We start from the raw sequence: 26,282 nt of genomic DNA on the forward strand, positions 1-26,282 counted from the left end.
ATCGACACCGTCGACGTTATGGAGGAGTATAAACTAAGCATTAGCCGACAGCCTTTTACAGATCAGGTGGCTGATAATGACAGCTGGTACCTGACCTGCGCAGGACTCTTCATTTACACTTGCTGGCTAAATAAAATTCAAATACAAAATCGAAGCGTTACGCAGACCATCTCCAAACGATGGAACCTTCATTCACACCTGTACTGCGAGCACCAAAGGCTCACGTTGAAGCCAAATGTGAATAGCGCTGTGTTGGCATCTTCTTCATAATTTTAAAATAATGATGCAGTTTTGGGATGTATAAGTTTATTCCATAAATGATTTTACAGTTGTATGAATATATTCTCTTGAATGAAGCACTTGGCACAAAACAAAAACAGGATTTTTGATGTTTGGAGCAATAACAGCAAAATCACGCTGCTTGTAGTATCATCGCTGTTTGATATTTATGATTTTGGTTAGCATCATTTCCATGCTGCATGCTGAAAAGTGAAGCCTACTATTGAGCTGTTTTTGTTCAGACAGGAAACTCAACAATAGCAGCAGTATGGCAAGTCTGTGCTGTATAAAAAATGATTTACATCATGAACCAAATCAGTAATAACTTCCATCCTACACATGTGGACGTTTCAGTCTAATCTAAAGCCTTGATGATTGTGTTTTCAGTTAAAAACAATTATCTTAAAACTTGCAGCAGGCACTAATACCCATCTTACAAATTGTATAAAGTTTAATTTGATTTTAAAAAAGAGTTGGTGAAAAGATTGTAGCCAAACAAATCTTAAAAAGCTGTTGCTCATGAATACAAAAAAACATAAATATAAAAATCTCCAACTTATTTCACAGTATTTTCAACGAAGATGACTAAGAGGGTCATTTCAGTCCATCATGTTGCAGTCAAACGCACCACAGGGCCAAAAATGTTCTACCATCCAAAAAAAAATAAAACATATGGCTCACATTGACAGCCTGAGCTGCTTCTGTGTGAACTCAGAGAAGCCCTGTGGTGTAAAAAAGTGCTTTAAAAAACAACAAGTGAATCCCTGTGATGAAGTCTGGAGTGAATGGCACAGTAGTAACAGAGTCCAATTCGTCCTTACCACACTTAAAAAACTGTTGCTGCTTAAGTGCTGCAGCAAAAAAGATTCAAATAAAACCTACAGCGGTACGTCATGACTCTGCCTCCGAGGATCGTCAGCAGCTTCTTGGTGAAGACAGAAGGCGAGAGTCCCATGGTTTATTAAAGGTTGACACTGTTACACATCACACCTTTGGTGGAGGCACTGGTCTCAAAGCCTAGTGGACAAAAAAAAAGATGCAATAATTGGGTCAATAACTGTAATTTAACTAGACTTGTTAGCGCTACAGGGAACATAGAGAAGTATAAGTTTTATTCAACAAAGAAACTTTAAACTCCTTGCTTTGATTTTACTTTTAAGAATTTTCCTGAACTATCTGGCAGCTGTGAGGAATAATAAGCAGCAATCTGATGCACTTGATGATTAAAGAGACCAAAATGTGTTTATACAGTTGAAAGAAACATGACAGACTTTTCTGCTGTTTGGGTAAATTTGTTGTTTGCAAATGTCTTTGCTATTTATGAAGTCATAATACAACCTGTTTCCAAAAGAAGTGGACACGAGTAGATAAAATGTATATCATCTAAACACCTTATTTAACTGAAAGTACAACCCCAATTCCAAGAAGATACTGCAATGCTGTGTAAAAGCAGTCAGCAGTCTTGTATTTTAAATGTTTTCAGTTGATGCAGGCAGGTCAGTCCAGCACGTGGACTCTGCTAACATGAAGCCATGCTGTTGTAATAGATGCAGTATGTGGGTTAACATTGTCTTGCTGAAATATACAAGGCCTTCCCTGGATTTTTTTTTTGATAGGAGCATATTTGGCTCTAAAACTTGTGTATGAAACCTGTTTTAGCATTCATGTTGCCTTTTTAAATGTGCAAGTTGTTAAGTCCAGAGGAACTCATATACACCCATCCCATCAGAGATCAGGGTTTTGAACTGAGCTGATAAGAAGCTGGATGGTTCCCCCTTCTGTAGTCTGGGGATGCAACATCTGTGATTTCCAAAAAGAATTTTGAATTTCAATTGATCTGACCACAGAACATTTTCTACTTTACCTCAGTCCATTTTAAATGAGTTTTGGTCCACAGAAGACGGCAGTGTTTCTGGGTCATGTTCACATATGGCTTCTTCTCTGCATGATAGAGCTTTAACCTGTATTTCTGGATGGCACGGTGATCTGTGTTTACAGAGTGTTGCTGGCAGTCTTTCACAGAATGGAAACCACTTTCAACTTTACTTCTAAAAGCCTCATACTCTCTGAGAGGCTCCTTAATTTTCCAGTCCTGGTACTGAACGCTCACCAAGCATCATGCTCACTCAGTTATTTGTAGGATGTTCCACCTGGTGTTTTCATAACATTACTAAACTTCTCCAGTCTTCTGTCCCTCCACTTTTATGCAATGTGCTGCAGCCACCAAATTCAATACAACAATATACTTACAAAGAAAAATTATTGAACATTGTCTTGAGAATTTTTTTTTCCATGTTGTGGAAAAAACCACAATGGAAAATTTGTTTTCTGTTAGTTCTGACTGCAGATTAGTTCTGACTTTTCATGATTGACAGGGTTTTGTTAGCTGTGCGTAACAGATCAGCTGATCCTTACAGGTATTAATTACCTGACGTGCAGCTATGTAGTTCTGACTCGGAGGTTTGGGTCTGTTCCCTGCTGGAGGTGGTGGAGGTGGAGCTCCTTTGGGCTTCGGTCTTGCTGCCTGAAATTTCAGCCAGAGTTAGACTGTGTGTTGAACGGATGACATACTCCAGTTTGGCTCAGTATATTGCAGTATGTTACCTGTCTGCCGGCGGAGGGCTTGCTGATCACTGGCTTATTGTTGATATAAGAAGTGGAGCTGTTCACGGCTGGCTGTTTTCTCTGTGTCAGTGTACTGTAACAAAAAAACAGATTCAACTCTTGCAAAAATGCTGCATCCACACCAAGACCTCTGTTATGGTGAAGATAACTTACATTGGTAATATGGGACTTTGTCGTTTCTTCCACATGAACCCCACCACACCAAAAACTATCCCTAGGACCAATAGAATAACCGCCACAGAGATGGCGACAGCTGCTCCTGAAGGAATGGAATATAAATTAGTTTGGATCTGAATTCACTGCTTGTGCTACAGAATACCTGATGATGGATCTTACCAGTAGAAATAGAATTGAAAGCTTCATCCTGTGAATCACAGTTAGGAGGCAACCAGCCAGGCTCACACTGACACTCATTTCTGTGATTGCACACCTGGAGAAATTTGAGATGTTAGCAGCTGTTGGGTTTGAACATAAAATGGTGCATATATGATACTAAATTACGTCCAAAAAGCCAACATCTCTTGGTTAACACTTGACTTATATGAGGATTGGCCGATTCTTTCTCCGTTAGATCATTTTAATGTAATCAACTGATGGACTCAAGTACTCACAGCATGACCCGTGCATTTTACAGAGCAGTTTACGTTTCTGTAAGCCCTCTCAAGATCCATGCACTCATTCTGGCTGCACACCTTGAAAAACACATTTAAGACTATGATGTACACTGTGGAATCACCTCTGAAGGTCAGGTTACAGTGTTGGAGGATGGAAAAAAGAAGAAAAATACATTTTTAAAGAGAAAAAGTACCTTTCCATCTCTACATTTAGTCCCTGTGTCCACCTGACCGTAGTCTGCATTGTGATCATCAAAGAAAGCTGCCTTGCATTCCCCGATAGCGACCATGCGGCCGTAGTTTGGGTTGGCATTACCACCGTGGCAGAACAGCTTCCCACACAAAAGATCTCTGCACAGGAAAAACAGGGTTTGTGTTTACTTTTACTTCTGTTATCATGTTCCAGGCTAACATGACTCCACCCACTGTCCATGATCACAGAGCAACTGGCAGGCTCTGCAGAGACTCACTGCTGCTGGCAGGGGATGAACTGGTCTTTAGAGAGACGTTTACAGAAGCCAAAGTTGCTTCCTCTGGTGTTCTGGTTGTAGCAGGACTGACGGGCTTCTATGGCACCTGAGAGAATGACATCGGATCACATCAAATCACATCACAGCCAGTCACATGTTTTCCAACGGTAGAATAAGTAGTTAGTTAGGTCATAATGTTTATAAGCTGGACACCTACTTCCTCCATAAAGTTTGACACACTGGTATGACCTCTGTGGACACTGGCCGTTGTAGCAGTATCCCTGACCTCCGTCACATGGGAGCCCGTTCACAGCAAACACGTCCTCAGAACAGGTGGTGCTCTTCCCATTGCAGTATTCTGCCAGATCACAGTCGTTCTGCTTCCTGCGGCACTCTCTTGTGTGAGGCGAGATCTGTATGGAGCATGTCCCATCATATTACATATGATTCCATCCACCATTTTTCTAGATATGTAAAGTATTTAATGCTTAACAAGGACACAGATATGTGAAGCACTGCAAAACTTATTTTATTGTGTTATTGTAACAAAATGGACAAATACACATGGGCTTTTTTATATTTATCACTTCAGGCATTTCATTATTATCATTATTATTATTTTAGACCTCTTTAAACACTTTTTTTTTTTAATGCTTGAATGACTCGTGTTAGGCTCAACTTCACTTTACAGTCTCTTCCAATATTCTCTTCAAACACGATGTTAGAGCCATATAGAAATGACATTTATTTTATATGGTGCTTCATTAAAATAATTTTGTAGTTCTAATTCATATATAATTTGTTATTATTTGTGACATTTGGTTACATTTTTTATTGTCTCATATTTGTATTATTTATGTTTCTGATAGTTAAAATAGTTATCTAGGCTCCTTTAGTTGTTCTGCTGTCGTAAAGTGTTGTTAATTGTGGTAAAAAGAGCAGTTTTACTACCTGAAGGCCACATGCTCAGAACCAGTGCCTGACTGATTGAACAGGATGAGGAGCAGCAGTTTTCTGACTGTGATCGTGACCGTAATTGTAAATGTTGGTGGACGTGACGATCATTTATTTTTGTAATTTTCGACCTTTGTGGGGTAAATGTTCTCATGTCATTTTTGCACTCTTTCTCACCATTTTTATTGGATATAACAACAAGGCAGAAACGTCTCGTCCTGCAAGAGTGTCAAAGGAAGGAAAGGTTTGTTTTTTGGGTGATGTTGCCATCACACACTACACACTGTAACATAAACTTTCCTCTCTATAAATTTCCTCCATCACTGTGTGGTATCACTGTGTGGTACCCTGCATCCCCCACACCAAGAACAGACTGGAGCGCAACGTTCACGGGCCTAGAACAGGAGCCTGTGTGTGTTCTGCATAATGGCAGATCCCGGCAGAGGGCCAGGAGGATAGTGGGGGACCCATCTCACCCAGCTCACTCCCTGTTCACTCCCCTCCCATCAGGTCGCAGGTTCAGGTCCATCAGAACCAAAACCACCAGGCACTTGAACAGTTTTTTCCCCCAGGCCACCACCCTCTTAAATAAGGACATATCAGCCCCCCAGCCCCACCACTTCCACAGACACTTAAAGATCATTTAATTATAACATTCATTCCTGCCATCCTGTACATACTCCTGGTCAACTAGCTGTATTTCATTCTGAAAATTCCATTAATTCAAATAGTACATATTGTATTTACCATATTTTTATTGTTATTTCTAATTTGTTATATTATTGCTCTGTGGCACTGTTACCACTTCAAATTCCGGTGTACATTGTACATTTGGTGAAATAAAGTGATTTCTGATTCTGATTCTGATTTCTGATACTGCAGGTCAAACCAAACACTCTTTTTGAGTGTAGGAATTTGACGGTATCAGCCAAAAGTATATGTACTATCTCAAAGGTCCAATAGAGGGCGGTAGCTGAATAAAGAATTAGACCTTTGAGGGTTCCAGAGTAGAAACAAAGAGCTGGACACATTGATTAATTCATTTTGACTTACCTTACAGTTCTCACAGCACTCGCCTGCAGCACACTGTGCACCCTCTACCATCTTGCAGGTGGTTGCATTGCAGCATGGGTTGGTGCACTCCTATGAAGACAACATTTAGGAGATCTCAGCAGGTTGTTGTTAGTCATATCCCCCTTCTGTTATCCTAAGTAAAATACCTCCATTCTTGTGTCATCTAATGTAACTATGAATAGTCACAATTATTCATCCATCCATGATCTGTGCCCATTTTGTCCCACTCAGTGTTTCTGTGATTTAGAGGACATCAGTCTTCAACAGCAGCACATACTTGGTGCACATAAGAGCTATGTTAAAAACCCACAAAGCCAGTGCCGAAAAGGGTGAAACGAGGCATAACCCTACATTATTCAACTGTTGGTCACAACTGAAAGCCAGACCTGTCTGTCTCAGGTAAATGGTAATGGACTTGTACTTGTATAGCGCTTTTCTAGTCTAACTGACCACTCAAAGCGCTTCACTACATGCCGCATTAACCCCACTCACACACATTCATATAGCACGTCTTAAGATACTTAACTACGTGCTTTTTCTAATCATTCATACACACATTCATACCCCAGTGATACACATTCATACCCCAGTGATACACTGGGGTATGAATGGGGAGGCAACGTGGGGTTCAGTGTCTTGCCCAAGGACGCTTCGACAGGTCTACACACGATTAGGATTGGAATGTTATTCTCGATGAAAATGACTAGTTGTTTAACTGCTGTGTTCATCCATACAGTTCATGTTAACATGCAGTCACAGAAGTCATCAGGAGTCTTAAAAAGCTTTGTGGAAATAACCAAAAATGAATGTTTGTACTGTGTGCATGTTCACTGTTAATAAAGATATACAGAGGTGTAACTTACTAGAAATGATCAGATACATTCATTTACAAAGTTTACATTCTCTACTTTAACAATGGTGCAAAAACTAACTAACTTTATACAAAAAAATGTGTTGTACAGAATGAAGAAAGACTTGGATACAAACAACTCTTATACAACAAAGCTATGTGTCAAGATTGTCTGTGAGTACACTGTTTGTAAGAGGCAGGAAATGCACATGCTGGAGCATGTCGGGCAGATTAAATCTAATAGATATGACAAAGGGAAACAAGAAGTTGTGTTTTAGTCTCCAAGAACAATGACAGTGAGGGGATCTAAAGCATGCACAGACAGTATTTAAAATCATGGGTATCAGTACTGCTACATTGTATGATTAGAAATGTTTTTATAGACCTCTTCTGGCTTAAAGATGGTTTAAAATCAGGAAGCAACTTTACATGGTTCACATATGTTTTCAATAAGAGAATTTAAAGCAACGCTAGGGTGTGCCTCTTACTCATTTTGAAGTATGTTGACTTCTGTTGTACAAATTCCTGGGCCTGAAACTGCCCCAGAGCACCTGTAGCTGAGATAACAGTTCACAGGTTTGGTTTCCAGCTTTTGATGATGTCGCTGTGGTAACAGATTCATGCGTATGGTTGTTCATTTGTAGGGCTCAAAATGAAATTTGTTTTTATGACAAAGGTGTTACATCCCACAACTGTAGGGGGAGCCAAAGAGCAAAATAACTGCCAAACTATATATAAGTATGAATTGGAGCTTATTACCAATAAGATTTTTTTTTTGTTTGTTTCTAAAGAGAGAAAGAAAAACAAGTTCAGAAGTTCAAGTGAATCCCCTCTGCTGTTGAAACACTTCTTTCTGAATGACTGAAGTTGGATAAGGAGTGGATTAGGTCATGGATTTACAATGAAAGCCTTCTTCTAAAAGGACTTTTTGACTGCTAGCCAGCAGTCCTGCCTTAGTAAACCCAATGATTTGTACGGCACTTTCAAATAAAGCACCCAGGAAAGGTGTACCTGGCCTACTGCCTCCACAAAACACTGCAAACTGCAGTGGCGTGAATATTTGTTATTTTTGCAACTGAACAATATGGTGTTTAGAGCCATGGTGGATTACTACACCTGACCTGAAACACTTGCCTGGTTTGGATGACTGATAATAGTTAAAGTTATGTTCAGATGGTGACCTGGCTGTGTGTGGTGGCATGAGCATTCAGGCCCAGTAAACTTGCTGGAATCTGTGCAGAAGCCAGTTGATTCTTGCTTGTTTTGATTATATCTTACAGAACTTCACATATTTTGATGCTTGTAAGAGTAACTCTAATGGAATAGAGGTATAATCCTTTACACTTTCAGGTATATATTTATCTCTTTCTAGTTAGTGTACCATAGCTCCCTTAAGCTAACATGCTGTAGAAAATGTTATCGCCACTGTGAAAACGTTATATTTATTAGGTTAGGTTAGGTTATTCAAGGCCATTTTAATCTGAGGAGAGTAGCTCTGAAGGCCTCAGTGTAAAATACATTCAGTAAGGCTTACTGTTGATTAAGGAAAATTGAGACCTGTGCTGAAATTGTGAAAAGAAAAGCTCCCAGTCATCAAATGAGTTGCTTCAGAGAGAAAAGCATCAGTGTTAAAACTGTTTGATTGTATTTACCTCCACAGTGCCACAGTCACACTGCTCTCCTTCCTCCATAAACCCGTTGCCACAGACTGCAGAAGTCACAATGTTCTTGTAGTTGGGTTTGTCCAGCAGGCAGCCGGGACTGCGGTTTATCAGGTACCTCTCATAGTTGTTGTTGCTGCAGCTACTGAAGGTGCGAGGAACATTCCAGCTGAAGAAAAACAACACACATCACTAAGCCTCTCAAACAAATCCCATCAGTAGAGAAACTGTCTTTTCTTAAAGCACAAGAAAAGCAGCAGTCATGTGACGTCAGGTTTTCTTTTCTTTTAGAAAAGGCACCAAGACGAAATGGGAATCTGTTTTGAAGAGAATTAACTCTGACTTTATTGTTACCAGTAGGACAGTATAAGCTGCTTTGCTTTGCTAGTTGTAATTCAATAGAAGAAACATGTGTCTTAACAGGATACAAATGTCACAGTGGTAAAAAAAAAAAAAAAAAAAAAAAAACTGTGGTAGACATCCACAAGAAGAAAATGGATATACCTGAGAATATCTGGGATATTATATAATTTCTGAGAAGATGCTGGTCAGACACATACGTTTATTGTTTGCTGGCTTAGACTCGAAACAGCTGGCGAGTCACATCATTTAATTATTTGTCAGGTTAGATGGGATTTGCAAAAGTGTTTCCATGCCCCCAAATGCTCATCAAGCCTTCTCAGCAACAAGTAAAATCACATATTTAAACTTTTTTATGCATTAGTGGAAGTGTTTTTTTCCAGTTCCTCTTTTATTATTCACATCTTCTAAATGTTAAAAACATGAATGGGAACCAGGTATATATGTTTGGTTTTAATGCAGGAGGTTTTACTGTAAACAATGTTTTGGACAGCATTCTGGGCAATTGAGCCTGCTGTGGGTGAAGAATGTGGGTGATTTTTCCCCATCTATGATTATTGAGCATATTTAACAAACTCCAGTCAATGGTCCGATATATCAGTGAATCTATACCAGTTTAAACTGTCAAACATTCTAATAAGAAAGTATCCAAGTTAAAAAGTAGCAGTTGCTTATTTTTCTACTTAAGTCACATTCATTCAGCTAAGATTCATTACAATTTTCCCTCCATTGTCACCTCCATTTCAAACACATTCACAGTTGAAGAACCAAAGATAAATAACTGACTTTATGAAGGGTTTATAATATATTTTCTTACCTGAGGGCAGCAGCCATAATGCAGCTATCTCCAGAACAAACACAACCACTGGAGTCATCATGATTCATACCCAGGTTATGGCCCATTTCATGGGCCAGTGTAGCTCCCACTGCAATGGCACGGTCATTGTGATCCTACAGTGAGATGTAACAAGTTATCAGTTAAGCAAGCCTAGGTTTATTGATTTATCATTCTGTTTTGCCTCATGAATGTCTGACAACAGTAGGGTAGAGGCTTTTTTTTTGTCTCACTGACTCTCCCTGCAATCCCATGACAATGTTTGGAGGTTGAGATCTTGTCTCCTAGCAATACCTCTTTTAATTTTGCATAGAAAAACACGGTGTACAGCTTGGCCCAACTTGATTAAGTTATACTGGCAATATCAATAGTAGCTTGCTAACATTTAGCTGATGGTGGCTACCATGCATTGCTTTGGCTTCTTAGTTTAGCAGCAACTTGGTCACAAAGTATCAGCCAAATTCTTATTTTTGGCCTGATGATGGTGATAAAGAAAAATATATGGCTCTCTAAGGTAATCTAAGGGCAGTATGACTGTAAGTTCATCCAAATGTGTAGAAACAGTTTATTCAAAACCTCACATTCAAAACAAGATCAGTCATGGGATTGCTCAAGTCTGTAGGTAACCACTGGCAACCAAGAGTTTCTGTTCAAATTAGTGCTCCAGTCAATGGGTAGATTGTTAAATATTTCACTGCTCAGCTGAAATCAATGGACCATCAACATAATGATTCATCCTTTGGCTACCTCACCTGTACTACCCCGACTGAGTGGCCAGAACAGAGTGTCCCGATGAAAGCAAGACCAACAGTTGATCCATCAAAGTCAATTCCACTGAAAGACACGATGAGACACACTTTAAATCCATTCATTGATCAAAATGATGCAGTATATATGCGTTTTTTTTTTTAAAGAAGAACATCTCTGCGTCTTACGGAACAGATGGCCATTTTTTGCTACAGTATGCCACGATTTAGGTTTGATTCATGTCTTGTCTCGTCATTTCCTGTTTTATTTTGAAATATTAACTTCCCTCTCGTTTCAGGTACCTTGCTCTTCCTCCTGTGTCAAGCGTCTGATTGTCTTCCCTGATTCCCAAAGTGTTTCCACCTGTTCCCCTTGGCTCCTCTTGTGCTCAAATAGTCTGTGTCTCCCTTGTCTTGTGCCAGTGTGTTGTTTCTTTTCATGAGCCTCACTCTAGTGTCTTGTCCACAGAATCCTTGAGCCTGCAGTGAGCGATCCTCCAGCAGAGCAGTAGCCTTTGTTTTTGTAATTTATTCCATAGCTTTAGTTTATGCTTTAGTTTCACAGCCTGGTTTTGTTCCTCTGTTTTTGGAAATTTTTATTTGTAATCTTTTCATAGTCGCCTCCGTTAGAGGAGCGTTTTGTTTATTGTTAAATTTTAATAGTTCCTCCACTAGTGGAGCAATTTTGTGTTTTGTTTTAGAAATCTTTTGTGCCGCCATTAAAGGTGTGTTTCAACTTTATTGTTAAGATAATTTTTCACAGTGTTTAAGTCCACCTCAGTGAGAGAGCGTGAGTTTATTTTGTTATCTTTCATAGCCTTTCTGTTTTCTCTCCCAGAATGGAGAGAGATTTTGATTTGGATAACTTTCATAGCTGCACCCTCCTCAGCCATAGTTATAGAGGAGAGTGCTCAGGAGTTTCACAGCCTCTTGGTTTGCTCTGCTTGGAGATCCTCCACCTGCTGTTTATTATCAATAAACATTCTTGCCTTTGAAAAAGACCCTGCATCTGTGTCCCGTCTCCTGAGGCCCTGACACAGTAGTGCTAGGGATTTTAACAAAAGTCACAATTTCCGAGTAGTTAGAAGATGCCTTCTGGTAGAGCTTCATTTTCATTTTCAACACAGGTTTGTTCGGCTTATCAAAGCACACATCCACACTAGTTGATCATGATGATTCTAATGATAAAAGCCATTGTTTAAAGCATGTTTTTGTGTCTACTTGGACTGTCAACATACAGTTTTCTCTGTACTATCCACAATTTTGAGGTATAAGAGTGCATTTTGTAATTATTGGATCTAGTCCCGGAGCCAGTTGCGGTGGAGTTACACAATCATTATGTGGAAACCTAAAACCTCCACAACATTAAGATCTGATGTGAAAAAGGGATTTTAAATGAAACAAACCATGACGGCTTGAGACACATAAGGCTTGACTTTGAGAGTCACGACCAGAGTCTAAGAGAAAATCTTTCTTTGCACCCTGTATAGAAGACACTTTTTAATTCGATATATATAACCTAACATGATGTGAGAGCTTGTGGGTTATACTTATAGAGGTTATTCAGACCTGATGAGATGTGCGTTGTCATGTTTTTTCCTCTTCATTAAGTCAGAGTTCCTCCACCTCATGAAAGCATCCAAGTTGGCCCCGGCTGGAGAGGTCACAGAGATCAGGTCCCTTTTAGACCAGATCTCCAGACCCACCAGAGCAATGAAGGTTCTCAGGGGTTTGTATGCCTGTGGTAAATTACCGGAAAGAAAGTAAGGGAAAGGTAACGACCACACCCACTCAACAAAAGAAAGAGCAATATACAGAAAAATTGATTAATGTAAAAAGTTTGGCCCAAAAAGCTGGTTTTTATTTTTTGTGCTGTGGAATTTTCCCAGTAAAGACAAAAGCACTGACTCACCATATTGACAAAGTTGACGATTTCAAAAATCCTCTTTCTCAGCACTGCCTCGTCTCTTTTCATCTTCACGTACTGAAACAACATTGTCCACGTCAGAGAAAAGTCACATCCTGTTTCTCACCAGTAGATTCATTACTAATTACAAATCAAATGCCTTTCGCAGATTTGGCTCAGGTGGAACACTTGTCCACAAATATGTCTGCTGGTAAATATGTAAGTGTCACATTTTAAACATTTTAATCAACCATAATGTTCTAATCAGTGACTGTGTGACACTGACTATATAGAATAAGAAACTCTGTATGAATGTCTGTGTGAACGGAAATACTTTGCAGTTGTTACGCAATTATGAAAAGGAAATTATCCACAGGATGTTAAAACATACTGTGTTCTGACACTGACTATGAAAAGGTAATTTTTTTAATCTTACCACACGATTATCAGCAACAAGGACAAGCTCAATGTATTTCTGTTGCTGGACAATGGAAATACCCTGGAGGACAAAACCACAACGCAAACTTTATTAATTTCATTCCACATTTTAATCTCAGGTTGCTGATAACCTTAAAGGTGCAGGGATTTGAGACAGTAATGCCCTTGCCGCTGATCTGGAACGGCTAAGGCTCGTTGGAGGTTCAAAGTCATCACTCCAGCTTGTGTTGGTCACGCCACACACCGCAGGCGAGAAGTTCTTGTCATTAAAAGTCATCACTGCGTGATCCCCCTGGTCGTCACCAGAGAGAGGCTCAATCAGGTATCTCTGGGCAGATGTTCTGAAGTAACCCCTAAAACAAAGATAATTTGAGTTGTAAACACAATCAGAGGTTTTTCTTTCTTTTGAGAGCAGATAGGCTAATTGTAACACAGAAAACCCTTCGGTTGCAAGCTAGCACTGCAAACTCTACTCAGCTTTACAAAAAGCTTTAGCATCCTTTAGCATTTCTGTTTTAGTTATGTACTTGTAACTTCACTGATTTAGCATAAATCATCAGCAGGTGGCTGTTGTTAACTAATGGCAAGTACTGTTGATTAGTTATTTCCCACTTCAACAAATATTTAGTAGCCACAGAAAACATTTTGACAACTGTCTGGCACAAAAATGAGCAATTAGCCATTCATTTGGTAACAATTACTGTAGATTTGTGTGGGTTCTGGACAGCAAAACAGAACTGAAAGGGATGTGAATTCATATTGCTTCATACTTGTCAAATCTGTACACATGCTCCCCTTTGAACAGATTTGTACACATTTGCAGCATCAGCTTCAAAAGTGCTCAGCGTAAGGTTTTTCCACTCTTGGTTTCTAACATTCATATCAACAACTTCAGGTAATACTTCATGGTAACCTAATCCTCAAAGCAAACTGGAAAACTGGTTCTCTGGCTTCATCTTTTGTGGTTTAATGTAAACAGTGAGGTCAGTGGAAGGGTATCCTCATTAATTCTGTTCGTTATGTCAATGGGCATCAAGAGAAATGCTTACAATAAGGGAGTTCCTTGTTTTTGGATATTTTAAGTGGACAATAGTGGCCTTTAAGGTTGTTAGGTATTAATGGACAGCATGGGGCTGGGTGTCTTGCCTTCCTCTTAATCCAATGTAATTTTCCAAAGAAAATCAATGTATATAATGATTGACATTATTATGCCTATTATAAGGCCAGTGATTTCTCTTATTCAATTCAACCATGGAACCTTTTAGCCAATAATATCCAAGCCAGACTCAAAGCTAGTAATAATGCACATGGCTGACAAACAGCATGTTTTACATACTAGTCAATAAGTCATGCTTCTCCAGCTATTCAGCAATCCAGAGGAAGAAAGTAGATTGTGAGAGCTCACCTGAGTCCATCACAAGTACTGATGCTAACAGATGATTCATTGTCATTTATGATCTTTCCATGGTAGTAGCAGTGATCCTGGCAGGAACAAGAAAGTGATTATTGGGTTTTAAAGTTAGAAATTTTGAATGATCTTTTAAAATGTCGTCAGTTTTTACTATTATTCATTTGCTTATTGCTCAAGAATTTGTTCTAATGCCACATATGTCAATATTTAATTCAGAAAGCCCAGCTTCCTATAATTTGCAGTGAGTCACATGAGATTCATGTAGAACTGAAACTCGCCTATGAATGCAAACACTTACAATGTCATCTGGAAATGTGGTGACTCGAGTTCCATCTTCTTTGTAATAAGTTTCAGTGTAGTCTTTGGTGAGTAATTCGCTGATAATGGAAAAATTAGAAAGATGTGAATGTGTTTGACATTTGATTCAAATCCCCTTTTTTTTTGAGACATTGATTATTACATCAAATTAAAGTCAACATTTATTTTCACATGTGACTCTGTGGTGGTAAAAGGTCTTTAAACTGAGAGTCAGAAATTTTATGAAAACAAAACAAAAGAAAAACAAACGGAAAAAAAAAAAGTAAAATCAGGATGTTGCAGTGAAACACAGCTTTAAAGACCTACTAGACATATGATAAGACCTTTCAGACATTAGGACTGAATAAAACTACAACAGTTTAGAGCCTCAGAGCAGAGTTAACTTGAAATGGTCAAGTGATCATTGTTAAAGAAAATCACATACACTGTATTAACATGACAGCTGGTCATAGCACCATAAAGAGTTAGTCTGTGATCTGCCTTTAGGGAAGTGAAAACATACTTATTTTTTTCAAGTTGCATTTCGATGTCCATTCCTGCTACAGTCATTCCATATTTAATCGTTGCTGGTCTGAGGTGCTGGAAGAAGTGGAAGATTCTGTTTTTGGTTTGTTCTTATCCGAGCATAACTTTTCAGAATTTGCAACAGAAAATGTACCTCTGCATTTCTTTTTCTCACTGTGTGAAGTCTGACAGGTCGAACCACCTCATAGCCCATCTCCTCTTCAAACTCAGAACTGTGGCTTTCTGTGGACACACAACAATCATAATATGTGATAAGAAGGAAACACCTCTTGGTGGGGTATAGAGTATCTTTCAATTGTAGTTATGAACAAAAAAACTGAAGGAAGCTTTTGTAGTCATGGTTACAAGAGGAAATGTGACTGTGGTTTAAGATTTTCATGGCTGAAAGGAACGTCAATGGAAAAACAAGAAACTGCAGTTTCTTACGAATATCGAAAGTACACAATTGTTGACTCAACCATAGTCTCTGGCCTGCAACCCAGGAGATCTGGATGTAAAAGCTGTAACATTGTCAATCACTTTTGTTGGTGCTTGAATACATTATACTGTAAATGTAGTCATAGGTTTGCATTGCAGTGGCGTCAGTTTAGTTCACAACACAAAAAGGTGAAAGTGGGATCAGTCTTCTAATTTCACTTGTTTTTTTTTTGTTTTTGTTTTTTTTTTAACAAAAATAGAAACAAAAACCAGACAACCAGCTGCTACACCTGTAAAAAAACAAAACAGACAACAATCCATGGCCTCTCAGGGGAATCCAGCCTTAGGGCCACCAGGAGCACCTTAAAGCAGCAGAACAATTAATTAATCCTCTTGGCCCCTCCCGCCCCGAGCAGCAACCAGGAAGCAGGGGTGTGGGAAGAAGACCCCTCCCCTCACCCTTCTAGCTCTTCAATATTTTCTAATAGTGAGCAATTAAAATTGAGGGGCAGCCAAACCTGTAGAACTGGGAGCGCGGCCCTCTGGGCAGCCTACATACCCAAAGAGCCCCGCCCACCAGATGCCACTCAGTGTAACCACCCCCCAAGACCTAATGTGTGTGTGTGAGTGTATTTGATAAGTAGTAATGTCTAAGGTGTAATTAAAACAGGGGCGGGGAACTGCAGAGTGCAACCAAAGGGGACCACCTACGTGGCCCCATCCACTACACCCCACCGAGCACACACGCCCCCAAAACCCTTCATGTGTGAGTGTGTGCTGTGTACAGGAGCCAGAAGGGAGAGGGGTATGGGGATATACACCGGGGGAGCTACTCTATAGGCATCCCCGCTACCTGGGAGCCAACACAGGGCAGGAGGGGCTGATGTCCACCAGGCTCGGGGCCTGCAGCGACCATATTCCGGGAGGTACTGTACCCCCAGAAGGTACCCATCCCCCCACCGCACGCCCCAACACCCTGAAAAAAAAACAACCATCTGCGGACACCTTGGAGGTCCCAGAGCAACAAGCCCGGCACCAGGACCTGCACCAACCCACCCATACTGTGGTGCGTCCAGGGCAACCCAGCCCCCCCAGGCGCAGGCAGGGCCCCCCCCCCGGGCGCAAGGCAGCGCCCAGCCACCAGGGCACAGGCCCAGCACCACCACCCACGCCAGAGCGGCCGGCCACCCGGCATAGAGCCAGCAGCCACCACCCCAAGGCCCCTAAGGGACCCCGCCCCACACCGCAAGACAGCCCCATCCGCAAGCCCCCAAAACTGCCCTCCAAGCCCGACACACAGTCCCCCCCAGCAATGACCAACCCGGTCCCCACGACCCGAGAGACCACCAGACGCCCGAAGCCACACAGCCCCCCCCCCAGCACACACCCAACCGCCCAGAGCGACGGGACAGCAACCCACCACCACCACTATGTGATAAAGCTAATCAGAGGGGACCAGAGAGAATGAAATTCAGCCAATTGATGTTTTGAGGAGGCAGACATTGTTTCCATGCTAATATAATCTAAAAGAAAATTTCTAAACTGGTTAATACACAGATTGTTCTTCGCTTTCCAGTTCATGAGAATAGTTTTCTTTGCGATACATAACACTGTGAGAACCATGTGTGCTGAGTTAATTTCCATGTTGATGTTGTCTAAGTCACCCAGTATGCACAGTGTGGGGCATGCAGGGATGCTACACTTTAGCCATGTTGATAGGTCCTCACAGACTTCAAGCCAGAACTTCTGGACAGGCGCACAAAACCACAAAGCGTGTGCATAATCATCAGGTGTGTTATCTGTGCAATGTGAGCAGATGTTTGAGTGTGTTAGACCCATCCTGAACATCCTTTGTCCTGTATAGTGTGTTCTATGAAGGATTTTGTATTGTATGAGCTGTAAATTAGGATTCCGAGTCATTCTGAAGGTGTTCAAACATATTTGTGTCCAGAAGCTATGACTAGATCTGATGGATAAATCTGCCTCCCATTTTGAGGATGGTAGAGTCATTGTGTCATCTATCTTAGACAATAATTTATATATTTTTGATAGTAGTTTTGGGGTGCCGATGCTTAGAAATTCTGCTACCCTAATCGGGAGTTGTAAGTCTGGTTGGTGGAGGATATATTTCTTTGTTATTATAGACTTAAGTTGTTGATATTCTAGGAATTTATTGCTGCCTATCTCGTGTTGTGATATGAGCTCATCAAATGAAATAAAATTTCCATTTTGGATTATATGTTCCAGATGTTTGATTCCTTTGATCTTCCACAGAGTAAAGTTTAGCATTTTTTTGTTTTGCAGTATGTCAGGATTGTTCCAGATGGGTGTAAGCTTACATGGGACAATTGAAGACTTTGTTATTTTAAGAAATTCCCACCAGGCTGTCAGAGAGGTGCTGATGTTAATGCTTTTGAAACATTTGTGATTTTTTTTTACGTTTTGACCAATAAGTGGCAGGTCAGAGATTTCCAGATTATCACACAATGCTTGTTCTATATTTATCCATGGTTCATCTATTGGGCTAGGTTTAAACCATTTTGATATATACTGTAACCTATTGGCTAAGGAATAGTGCTGAAAATTAGGTAAATCTAATCCACCACAGTCCTTGGTCTTCTGTAGGATTTTTAAACTAATACGTGGTGGTTTGTTTTTCCACAGAAATTTGGAGATGCATGAATCTAGTGACTTAAACAAAGTAGCAGATGGTTTTATGGGGATCATTGAGAACAAATAATTAACTTTTGGTAGTATCATCATTTTAATGGTTGTAACTCTCCCCATAAGTGATATAGGTAAGGACTTCCAACGAGAAAGATCATCCTCTACTGTCTTTAATAATTGCATATAATTTAGCTTTGTTAGCTCTGAGAGCCTGGAGGAAATGTTTATGCCTAAATATCTAATATTTCCTGACTGTAAAGTGATCGCAGGTATATTCTGGACTCTACAGTTAATGGGCAGAACTGTGGTCTTAGACCAATTGATAGAGTAGTCAGAAAGTGCTGAGAATTTATTTATGAGTGTGATCGTGTGAGTGAGAGACGTTTGAGAGTCCTGAAGGAAAAGTAAAACATCATCAGCCTAAAGACTTATTTTATGCTCAATATTTTGGGGTTGGATGCCTTTAATATTTCTATCTTGTCTGATAGCAGCTGCTAAAGGTTCGATGAAAATAGCAAAAAGTGAGGGAGAAAGTGGGCAACCCTGTCTTGTACCTCTCTGCAGACTGAAGCTTGGAGAGGTTTGATCATTTGTCCTGACACACGCATTTGGGGAGCTATATAATATCCTTATCCAGTTGATGAAGTGTGACCCAAACCCAAATTCGTTTAATGCTGCGAATAAAAATTTCCAGTTCACTCAATCAAATGCTTTTTCTGCATCTAGAGAGACTATTGTGGTTTCCAGGTTTCTGATGGTAGAATAGTCTATGAGATTAATTAGCCTGTGAGTGTTAGTGGATGAGTGTCTACCCTTTATAAAACCTGTCTGGTCAGGATGTATTATAAGTGGTTATTTTTTCCATTCTTTTGGCAAGGGCTTTACAAATTATTTTGAGGTCTGCATTTATTAGAGATATTGGGTGGTAGCTGGATGGAAGTATGGGGTCTTTTCCTGGTTTCTGTAGCAAGATAATGTTAGCAGAGTTCATGTGTGGGGATAATCTGCCATTCTGCTTAACTTGTAATACCATTTTGTGAAATGCAGGTGCCAAAACAGTCCAAAATTCTTTGTAGAACTCTGCTGTAAAATCATCTGGTCCCGGGGCTTTGTTACTAGGCATATGTTGAAGGGCTTCATGGAGTTCTCCTATTGAAAGAGGTGAATCCAGAGTCATTGCCTGTTCGGTTTGTAATTTTGGAAGGTTGATATTACTAAGAAACTGATCTATGTTACTGTCTGATGGATCATTTTGTGATGAATATAAGGTTTTATAGAAGTCCCTAAAAGCATTGTTGATTACATCGGGGTCATGGGTGACATTTCCTTTTGAGTCTTTAACAGAAGTGATTGTTGTTTTCTCTTTGTTTCTCTTTAGTTGGTTAGCTAGGAACCTTCCAGATTTATTGCCGTGCTCAAAGTTCTCCAAGCGAAGTCTTTGTATCAGAAACTGTGTTTGTTTATCAATAATTTTGTTTAATTCAAGTTTAGCTTTTCTTAGTTCATTCAGTATGTGTTCCTCTTTGGAGGTACTGTAGACAATTTCTAATGATTTAATCCTGAGTTCTAAATCTGATATCCTTGAACTTTCCCTCTTTTTCTTATTTGATGAAAAAGAGATTATTTTGCCTCTCATAACTGCTTTTCCGGCTTCCCAGAGAGTACAAGCTGACATTCCTGGCAGGTCATTATTTTCTAAATATACAGACCATTCCCTTTTGAAATAATTAATCAAATCAGGATCTTTTAGTAATGATGTATTAAATCTCCAATTCCTAGCTGGTGGTGTAACTCTGTTATTCTTCAGTGTGATAGAAACTGGAGCGGGATCACTGATAGTGATGGGGTGGATTTTGGTGTCTGAAATATCCCTCATCAAGGAACTGCTAACTAAGAAATAATCTATTCTTGAATATGAGTGGTGTACCGGTGAGAAGAAGGTGTATTCTCTAAGAGTGGGGTGGTGGGAGCGCCAAGCATCACAAAGACCAAAATCTTTCATATACTGTTTAACAATATTCGTGGACTGCCAGTTCCGCTGACTTCCTGAAGTACTGAGTCTGTCTACTCCTGAGTCTAACACCATGTTAAAATCCCCTCCTATGATGAGTGTGCTATCTGAGTGATCAGAGAGTGAAGTGAAAAAGGAGTGAAAAAATGAGGGGTCATCCACATTTGGACCATATATATTTGCAATGCATAAATTCATATTTTGAATAGATAAATTAACTATTAGAAATCTACCTTCTGGATCTATAACTGTGTTGTTTACGGTGAAATTTACTCTTCTATTTATCAGAATTGCTACACCTCTTTGTCTGGAGTTGTAACAGGCTGAGTACACATGAGGAAACTGTGCTGTGGTGAGAACATCAGCTGCAGTCTTTGATAAATGAATCTCCTGTAATAAAACAATGTTCGCCTGTAAATCCTTCAATTTATTGGAGATTTTTAATCTCTTCTCCCTGGACCCAGCTCCATGCACATTCCATGAGATAAACCTCAGCGTGGACATGCTCAGACTAACACAGTGAGTGCTGGATGCTTGCTAAAAGCATCCCGTGCGTGTGTGTGCATATATGCTTCCATGAACATGCCATTGTTGGTGATTCAGTTGTCAGTATGAGCTTGCTACAATATGTACTTGCTCTGTCGATGCTGTGTGGAACTTGATTATGTGCTCTGCTCAAAACTATATGTGCGCCGTGCTTGTTAACATTACTTATTAAAGTGGAAACGCAGCGGGTTGGGGAAGAAAGACAGAATAGAAAAACAGTGCAAAAGAGTGGAAGTGTGAGATAGAAAAAACAAAAACATACCCAAATAAACAAATATGAACTGCATATATCCTGTGCTGGTGAGACTGACAGTGAGCTATATATTTTGCCTTGATAGATAACTGTGAATTGGATAGATTATTTCATCTTGCTTATATGTCATCTACAGTGAAATGATTCATACAAGTTAACTAATACAGATCACCTGGAGTTTAGAAGAGCCAAGGAGTGGTTTCCTGGTCGCGGTACAGCTGCCCGTTGATGAATAACTTATCCACCGCGATGACAGCTCGGGAGCCGCCTTCCATGAATTTTCTCCGGATGGGGAACAGAACCCTGCGTCTTTCCAGGATTTCTTTGGGAAACTGGTCGTTGACGCTGAAGTCCGTTCCTCTCAGCTCCCTGCCGCGGCCCCTCACCTGGACCTTCTGTTGGAAATGCTCGAACTTGGCCACAATCGGTCTCGGTCGGCGGGCATCAGGTCTCTTCCCTCCCAGGCGGTGGACTCGGTGAAAAGTAATGTTTTTCACTACATCTACTGGAAGTTTCAGTTGATTTTGGATAAAGTTTTTCACTGCGAGTTCAGGATCCTCGTCTGCCTGCTCCGGGATTCCAGAAAACACCAGATTGTCCCTCATACTACGAGCCTGGAGATCAATAATTGATTCTTTCATCCTCTTGTTCTCATCAGAGATCCGGCTCATTCCTTCGGTGAGTGATTTCACCGATCCTCTGAGGGCTGTGTTTTCTGCAGCCAGCGTCTGCACCTGTTGCTGGCTGAACTCCAACGACTCCCGTAATGCCTGGAACTCTCTGTGTAGAATTTCTAACAGAGACATACGGGCGTCGAAGCTGGATAATTTGTTATCGATCGATGTTAAAATGTCCGTCGAATCATCACCAGCTGGAGATGTCGCTCCGGGTCACTCTTCATTACGACTTCTCTTTGAGGTTGAAGCCTTGCTGCTAGCAGATGGGGTTTGGTTAGTTTTCCCCATGACGATCCTGTCAAAACACTCGTCGATGAAATCCGTGAGGCTCTCCAGGCTTTCTTCACTGTACTCCAGTGTTTTGTTTTTGTTTCACCCGATAATATATTTATTTAAACAGTAGTTATTGGCGTAATTATAATCTTACTATATTGTTTGCTCTATTTGAGGCGCGCCTTGTTTGAATCTGCCGATAGTCTCACACAATTTCGCGACACTACAGCATCACTCTCTCCTCCTTCACTTGGTTACCAATAAATATTTATCATTTTTGAGGTTTTTAGGTGCATCTTCACATAGAAAATATTTATTTGTTGCTGTATTAAGATTTCAATATATATTTATTAATTTTGCACCAATTCACAACTAATTTCACCTCAAGGCCTGATCATTATTTTAATGAGTAAATTACACTCCGATAAAAAGCTGCAGCAGTGTAAAAATCCTCAATATAGTGTCAGCTAAAACAGCTCTGAAACCTTTGAGGTTTGAGCTGTTTCCAGATGCCACTAATTTGCTTTTCTGGTGACCCTGTTATGAGCAGTGGTTGGTTTGGCTCACCAATCAGGACTCTGAGACATTGGCTTGGTGTTATGGTGTCTGTTGTCCCCTCTTTCCTGTCCTCTCATCCCCCAACTGATCGAGGCAGATGGCCGCCCTCCCTGAGTTTGGTTCTGTTGGAAGTTTCTTCCTGTTGAAAGGGAGTTTTTTCTTTCCACCGTCGCCTCGTCCACGCGCAGGCCAGGAGATCAGATCGAACAGTTTTGGTGCAATTTGTTGTTTTCCTTAGCTTGGCAACTTTTTTTAATAAAGTTGTCTTTATATGAATTAGACTAATTATAACTGGATTATGATTGTATTACAATGAACTGGATTCTAGTTAGGCTGAATCTTTAAAATGCCTTGGGATGACATTTGCTGTGATTTGGTCAAATAAAACTGAACTGAATTTAATTTTCTGATTTCCTAAACATAGACCATGCTGACCGTTGTCTACTGTACTGCTCAGAAGTCCTTCGCAATCCAACCACAAAGAAAGGGGAAAAAACCCAACTCAAAGTCTTAAAGTCTTGAAACAGCTGGCTCTGTTAAAGGGAACATAATGACAGCAAGGGAAGGTGCAAAAGATGTGTGCCCTCTAAGGGCTTGTCCTCACTGAACAACTACCAGACCATATCAAACCTGCCATTCCTAGGCAAAGTCCTAGAAAAAGTTGTAGACCAACAGCTTATTGACTTTCTCCTGTCTAACAATGCTTTTGATACTTTCCAATCAGGCTTTAGGCCCCACCACAGCACTGAGACAGCTCTGATCAAGGTGACAAACAATATCTGTCTGAACACAGATGCAGGCAAAGTCTCAGTCTTAGTTCTGCTGGACCTGATTGCTGCCTTTGACCATGACCATGCGATCTTGACCATGCGATCTTATTACAGAATCTCTGGTAGGGCTTTAAAATGGTTCAAGTCCTATCTCGAGGACAGGAAATATTTTGTTGAAATTGGTAATTGTGTCTCAGACCAAATGGCTATGACCTGTGGGGTTCTCCAGGGGTCAATCTGTACATGCTTCCATTAGGATAATACGCAGCTATAATGTGTCCTACCACAACTATGCAAATGACACTCAGATCTACGTGTCACTGACGGCAGGAAAACACGGGCCTGTAGATACATTGTATCACTGCATCGAGCAGATCAGTGTGTGGATGCAAAACAATTTTCAGTTAAACTAAGACATAACTGAAATCATTGTCACCTTGAGACTCTCTCTCTAAAACCTAATATCCAGGTTAGATATCTAGGGGTAATATTGGACTCAGACCGGAACTTTAACAGCCACATTAAATCAATAACATCAGCAGCTTTTAACATCTATAAAACATTGCCAGAATCAAAGGAATAGTGTCTAAACCAGACTTAGAAAGACTAATCCATGCGTTTGTCTCCAGCAGATTAGATTACTGTAATAGCTTTCTCACTGGGCTCTCTAAACGAGCTGTAAGATAGCTGCATTAAACCTTTACTTTAAAAAAAAGCTACTCTTGATTCAGAAGTGTTAGCTATAGTTGACCTATATCCAATCTCCTTTTTTTGTCGAAAGTACTTGAAAAAATAGTTGCAGGTCAACGTTGTGATCATTTACATAGGAATAATCTGTTTGAAGAGTTTCAATCAGGATTCAGAGTGCATCACAGCACAGAAACAGCACTGGTGAAAGTTACCAATGATCTCCGCTTAGCCTCTGATAGCGGACTTGTGTCTGTGCTTGTCCTGTTGGATCTCAGTGCTGCATTTGATACGATCGATCGCAGCATTTTGTTACAGAGACTTGAACATGTTATTGGTTGTTATGTTGTTATTCAATGTCATGCTGAGCAACACTGTCTGTACATATAAACAAATTGCGCCCGTTTTCTGGTTTTGATATTGCACAAACTACTGATTTGGTTCTTAAGTTTTCGCAAAAGAAGAGTCAGTTCATCTGACGTGCTCTATGCTCCTCTCTTGTGTTTCGATGCGTTGTTAATGTAGAGGTTATCGCCACCTACTAACGATTATTTTACTGTTTATGGGAATTTCGGTGGTCTTGTCTGGATGGAGAATTTTTGTCAAACAGTGGAAAAATGTCCGTTATTCACAGTAGTGTAGTTAAGACCTTTGAGCTGAGCTGCTATCCCAGGGTCTGCATACTGAATGTTTCTACATGGATCCCACATATTGAGGTGTAGTTTAGCTACAGTCCCTGGTGTATGCAGAACTTTATTCCAGAAACAGAAAAACAACGATGACAGCTACATTTCCAGTGATGACTTACAGCTTATTGTGCTGTCTAGCAAAATTACTGAAGCTATATAGGACCTGGATACTTGATATAGTAGAAAAAAAAGATTAGAATAGACCAAGGTTCTCATGCCTCAACACATCAGGGAAGATTAGTACAATGTTTCAGCACTATTTGCAAGCACTCTGACTTCTCTGACTTTCACTCAAGGTACCTGTCCAGTAATTAATGAATCTCCTTTTGTCTGTGTTTAGTGATCTCTGACACATAAATATTAAGTGTATACAATATCAACACAGCGCCTGGAAGCCTGACATTGAAACTTATCAGTAAAAGCCCCCTTTCATAACTGTATGAGCAGGAAAGTCTGTCACTGTCTCACAAAAGGGTTTGTGATGTTTTTCTTCTCACAAGACTGAGCAAATTATACATACATTGTGCTTGTTTTTGTTTTCAATTGATTTTTTTTATCAACTGACTCCTACTTTGTCAATAAAGGAGACCGTCACTTCTAACAATTAACTGATAACTTGTACTTCCCTGCATTTTATCGAATTGATGCAAGAATAGAAGTTAAACAGTTAAACACAAAGAGTTTTCTGTTAATGATGATACAACATTACAGCTACTCAGGTTAACATGACATTTCTGTGTAGTCATATTATCAATAAACAGAATATGAAATGAACTGTCTTAAAAGTAGTTTAGATTGTGTTTGCCTTGATAGCAATGCCAGTTCATAGTTGTAACTAGTGTATGAAACCTGTCAATGACAACTCTTTATCATACAGTCTTATATCTACAAACCAGTTTTGTTTTATGACATCCCCCACACAATCGCTATTGGATGCTGTCATCTTAAAATATAAAAAAAGGATTTTGCCAAACACGGTACTTCCCAATCAGGTATATCTCCCATGAAGAGCATGACTAATTTACTCTGAGTCACATTTACCTGACGGCCAGGTACACAGTGGCACCTATGTGGGTGTTGGTTCTGTTATGATCCAAAGTCCACCTCCTACCGCGTGCTTTCATTGTATTTGGTATAATTCTTCTCATTTTATTTGGCTTATTAAATGTGGTTATAGCCAAATGAGAGGAGTAAGGTATCAGTATTATTAAACAGGATATTACGCCCACGCCAGCCAGGTTATATACAGATATTACTCTGCTTGAGCAATTACATTGCATAAATGCTTTAGGCTCGCTAGTGAGCTCGTCCAAAGGTCGATCATCCATGTTTTATAACAGAAAAAGATACAATCCATTGAAGTAAACTGCTTTAATTATTACAAGAACACCCACAATCTTTTTACTCAATATTAATTATTATCACGCCTCCTCCAGTGCTTTAAAGAACAACTAGATGCTCAGTAACACAAACCTGCAATTTCAAGTCTTTAGTTATTAATTAGCCCCTGTGCTGATGGAGGTAATAGTATCCAATGACTCACCTGAAAGCTTGAGCGAGGCATTTAGAATAAGGATCCACAACATGAGTTTTGATGCCATTGTCCAAGTTGCCGACATATACTATAACAAAGCAGATCGGTACTCTGATCAGGCTTTATGCCTTCTA

General features: G+C 40.1%; 1 protein-coding gene across 1 annotated transcript; it reads right to left on the bottom strand.

The window, feature by feature from the left end:
• Positions 1-753: 753 nt before the first annotated feature.
• On the bottom strand, positions 754-26,282 carry adam28 (ADAM metallopeptidase domain 28). Its single transcript, XM_072388569.1, has 22 exons — positions 26,158-26,282; positions 15,200-15,288; positions 15,044-15,120; positions 14,522-14,600; positions 14,218-14,294; positions 12,982-13,165; positions 12,811-12,873; positions 12,381-12,452; positions 12,038-12,207; positions 10,475-10,556; positions 9,705-9,838; positions 8,519-8,696; positions 5,996-6,085; positions 4,206-4,401; positions 3,989-4,094; positions 3,713-3,869; positions 3,516-3,596; positions 3,241-3,334; positions 3,058-3,163; positions 2,884-2,977; positions 2,708-2,803; positions 754-1,296 (listed from the first exon to the last, which is right to left on the bottom strand). The coding sequence occupies exons 1-22, from the start codon at positions 26,231-26,233 to the stop codon at positions 1,264-1,266; spliced, it is 2,334 nt and encodes a 777-aa protein (XP_072244670.1). The 5' UTR covers positions 26,234-26,282; the 3' UTR covers positions 754-1,263.

This window comes from Leuresthes tenuis, unplaced genomic scaffold (assembly GCF_036924035.1).
Source record: "Leuresthes tenuis unplaced genomic scaffold, fLeuTen1.0.hap1 SCAF_6, whole genome shotgun sequence".
NCBI lineage: Eukaryota > Metazoa > Chordata > Actinopteri > Atheriniformes > Atherinopsidae > Leuresthes > Leuresthes tenuis.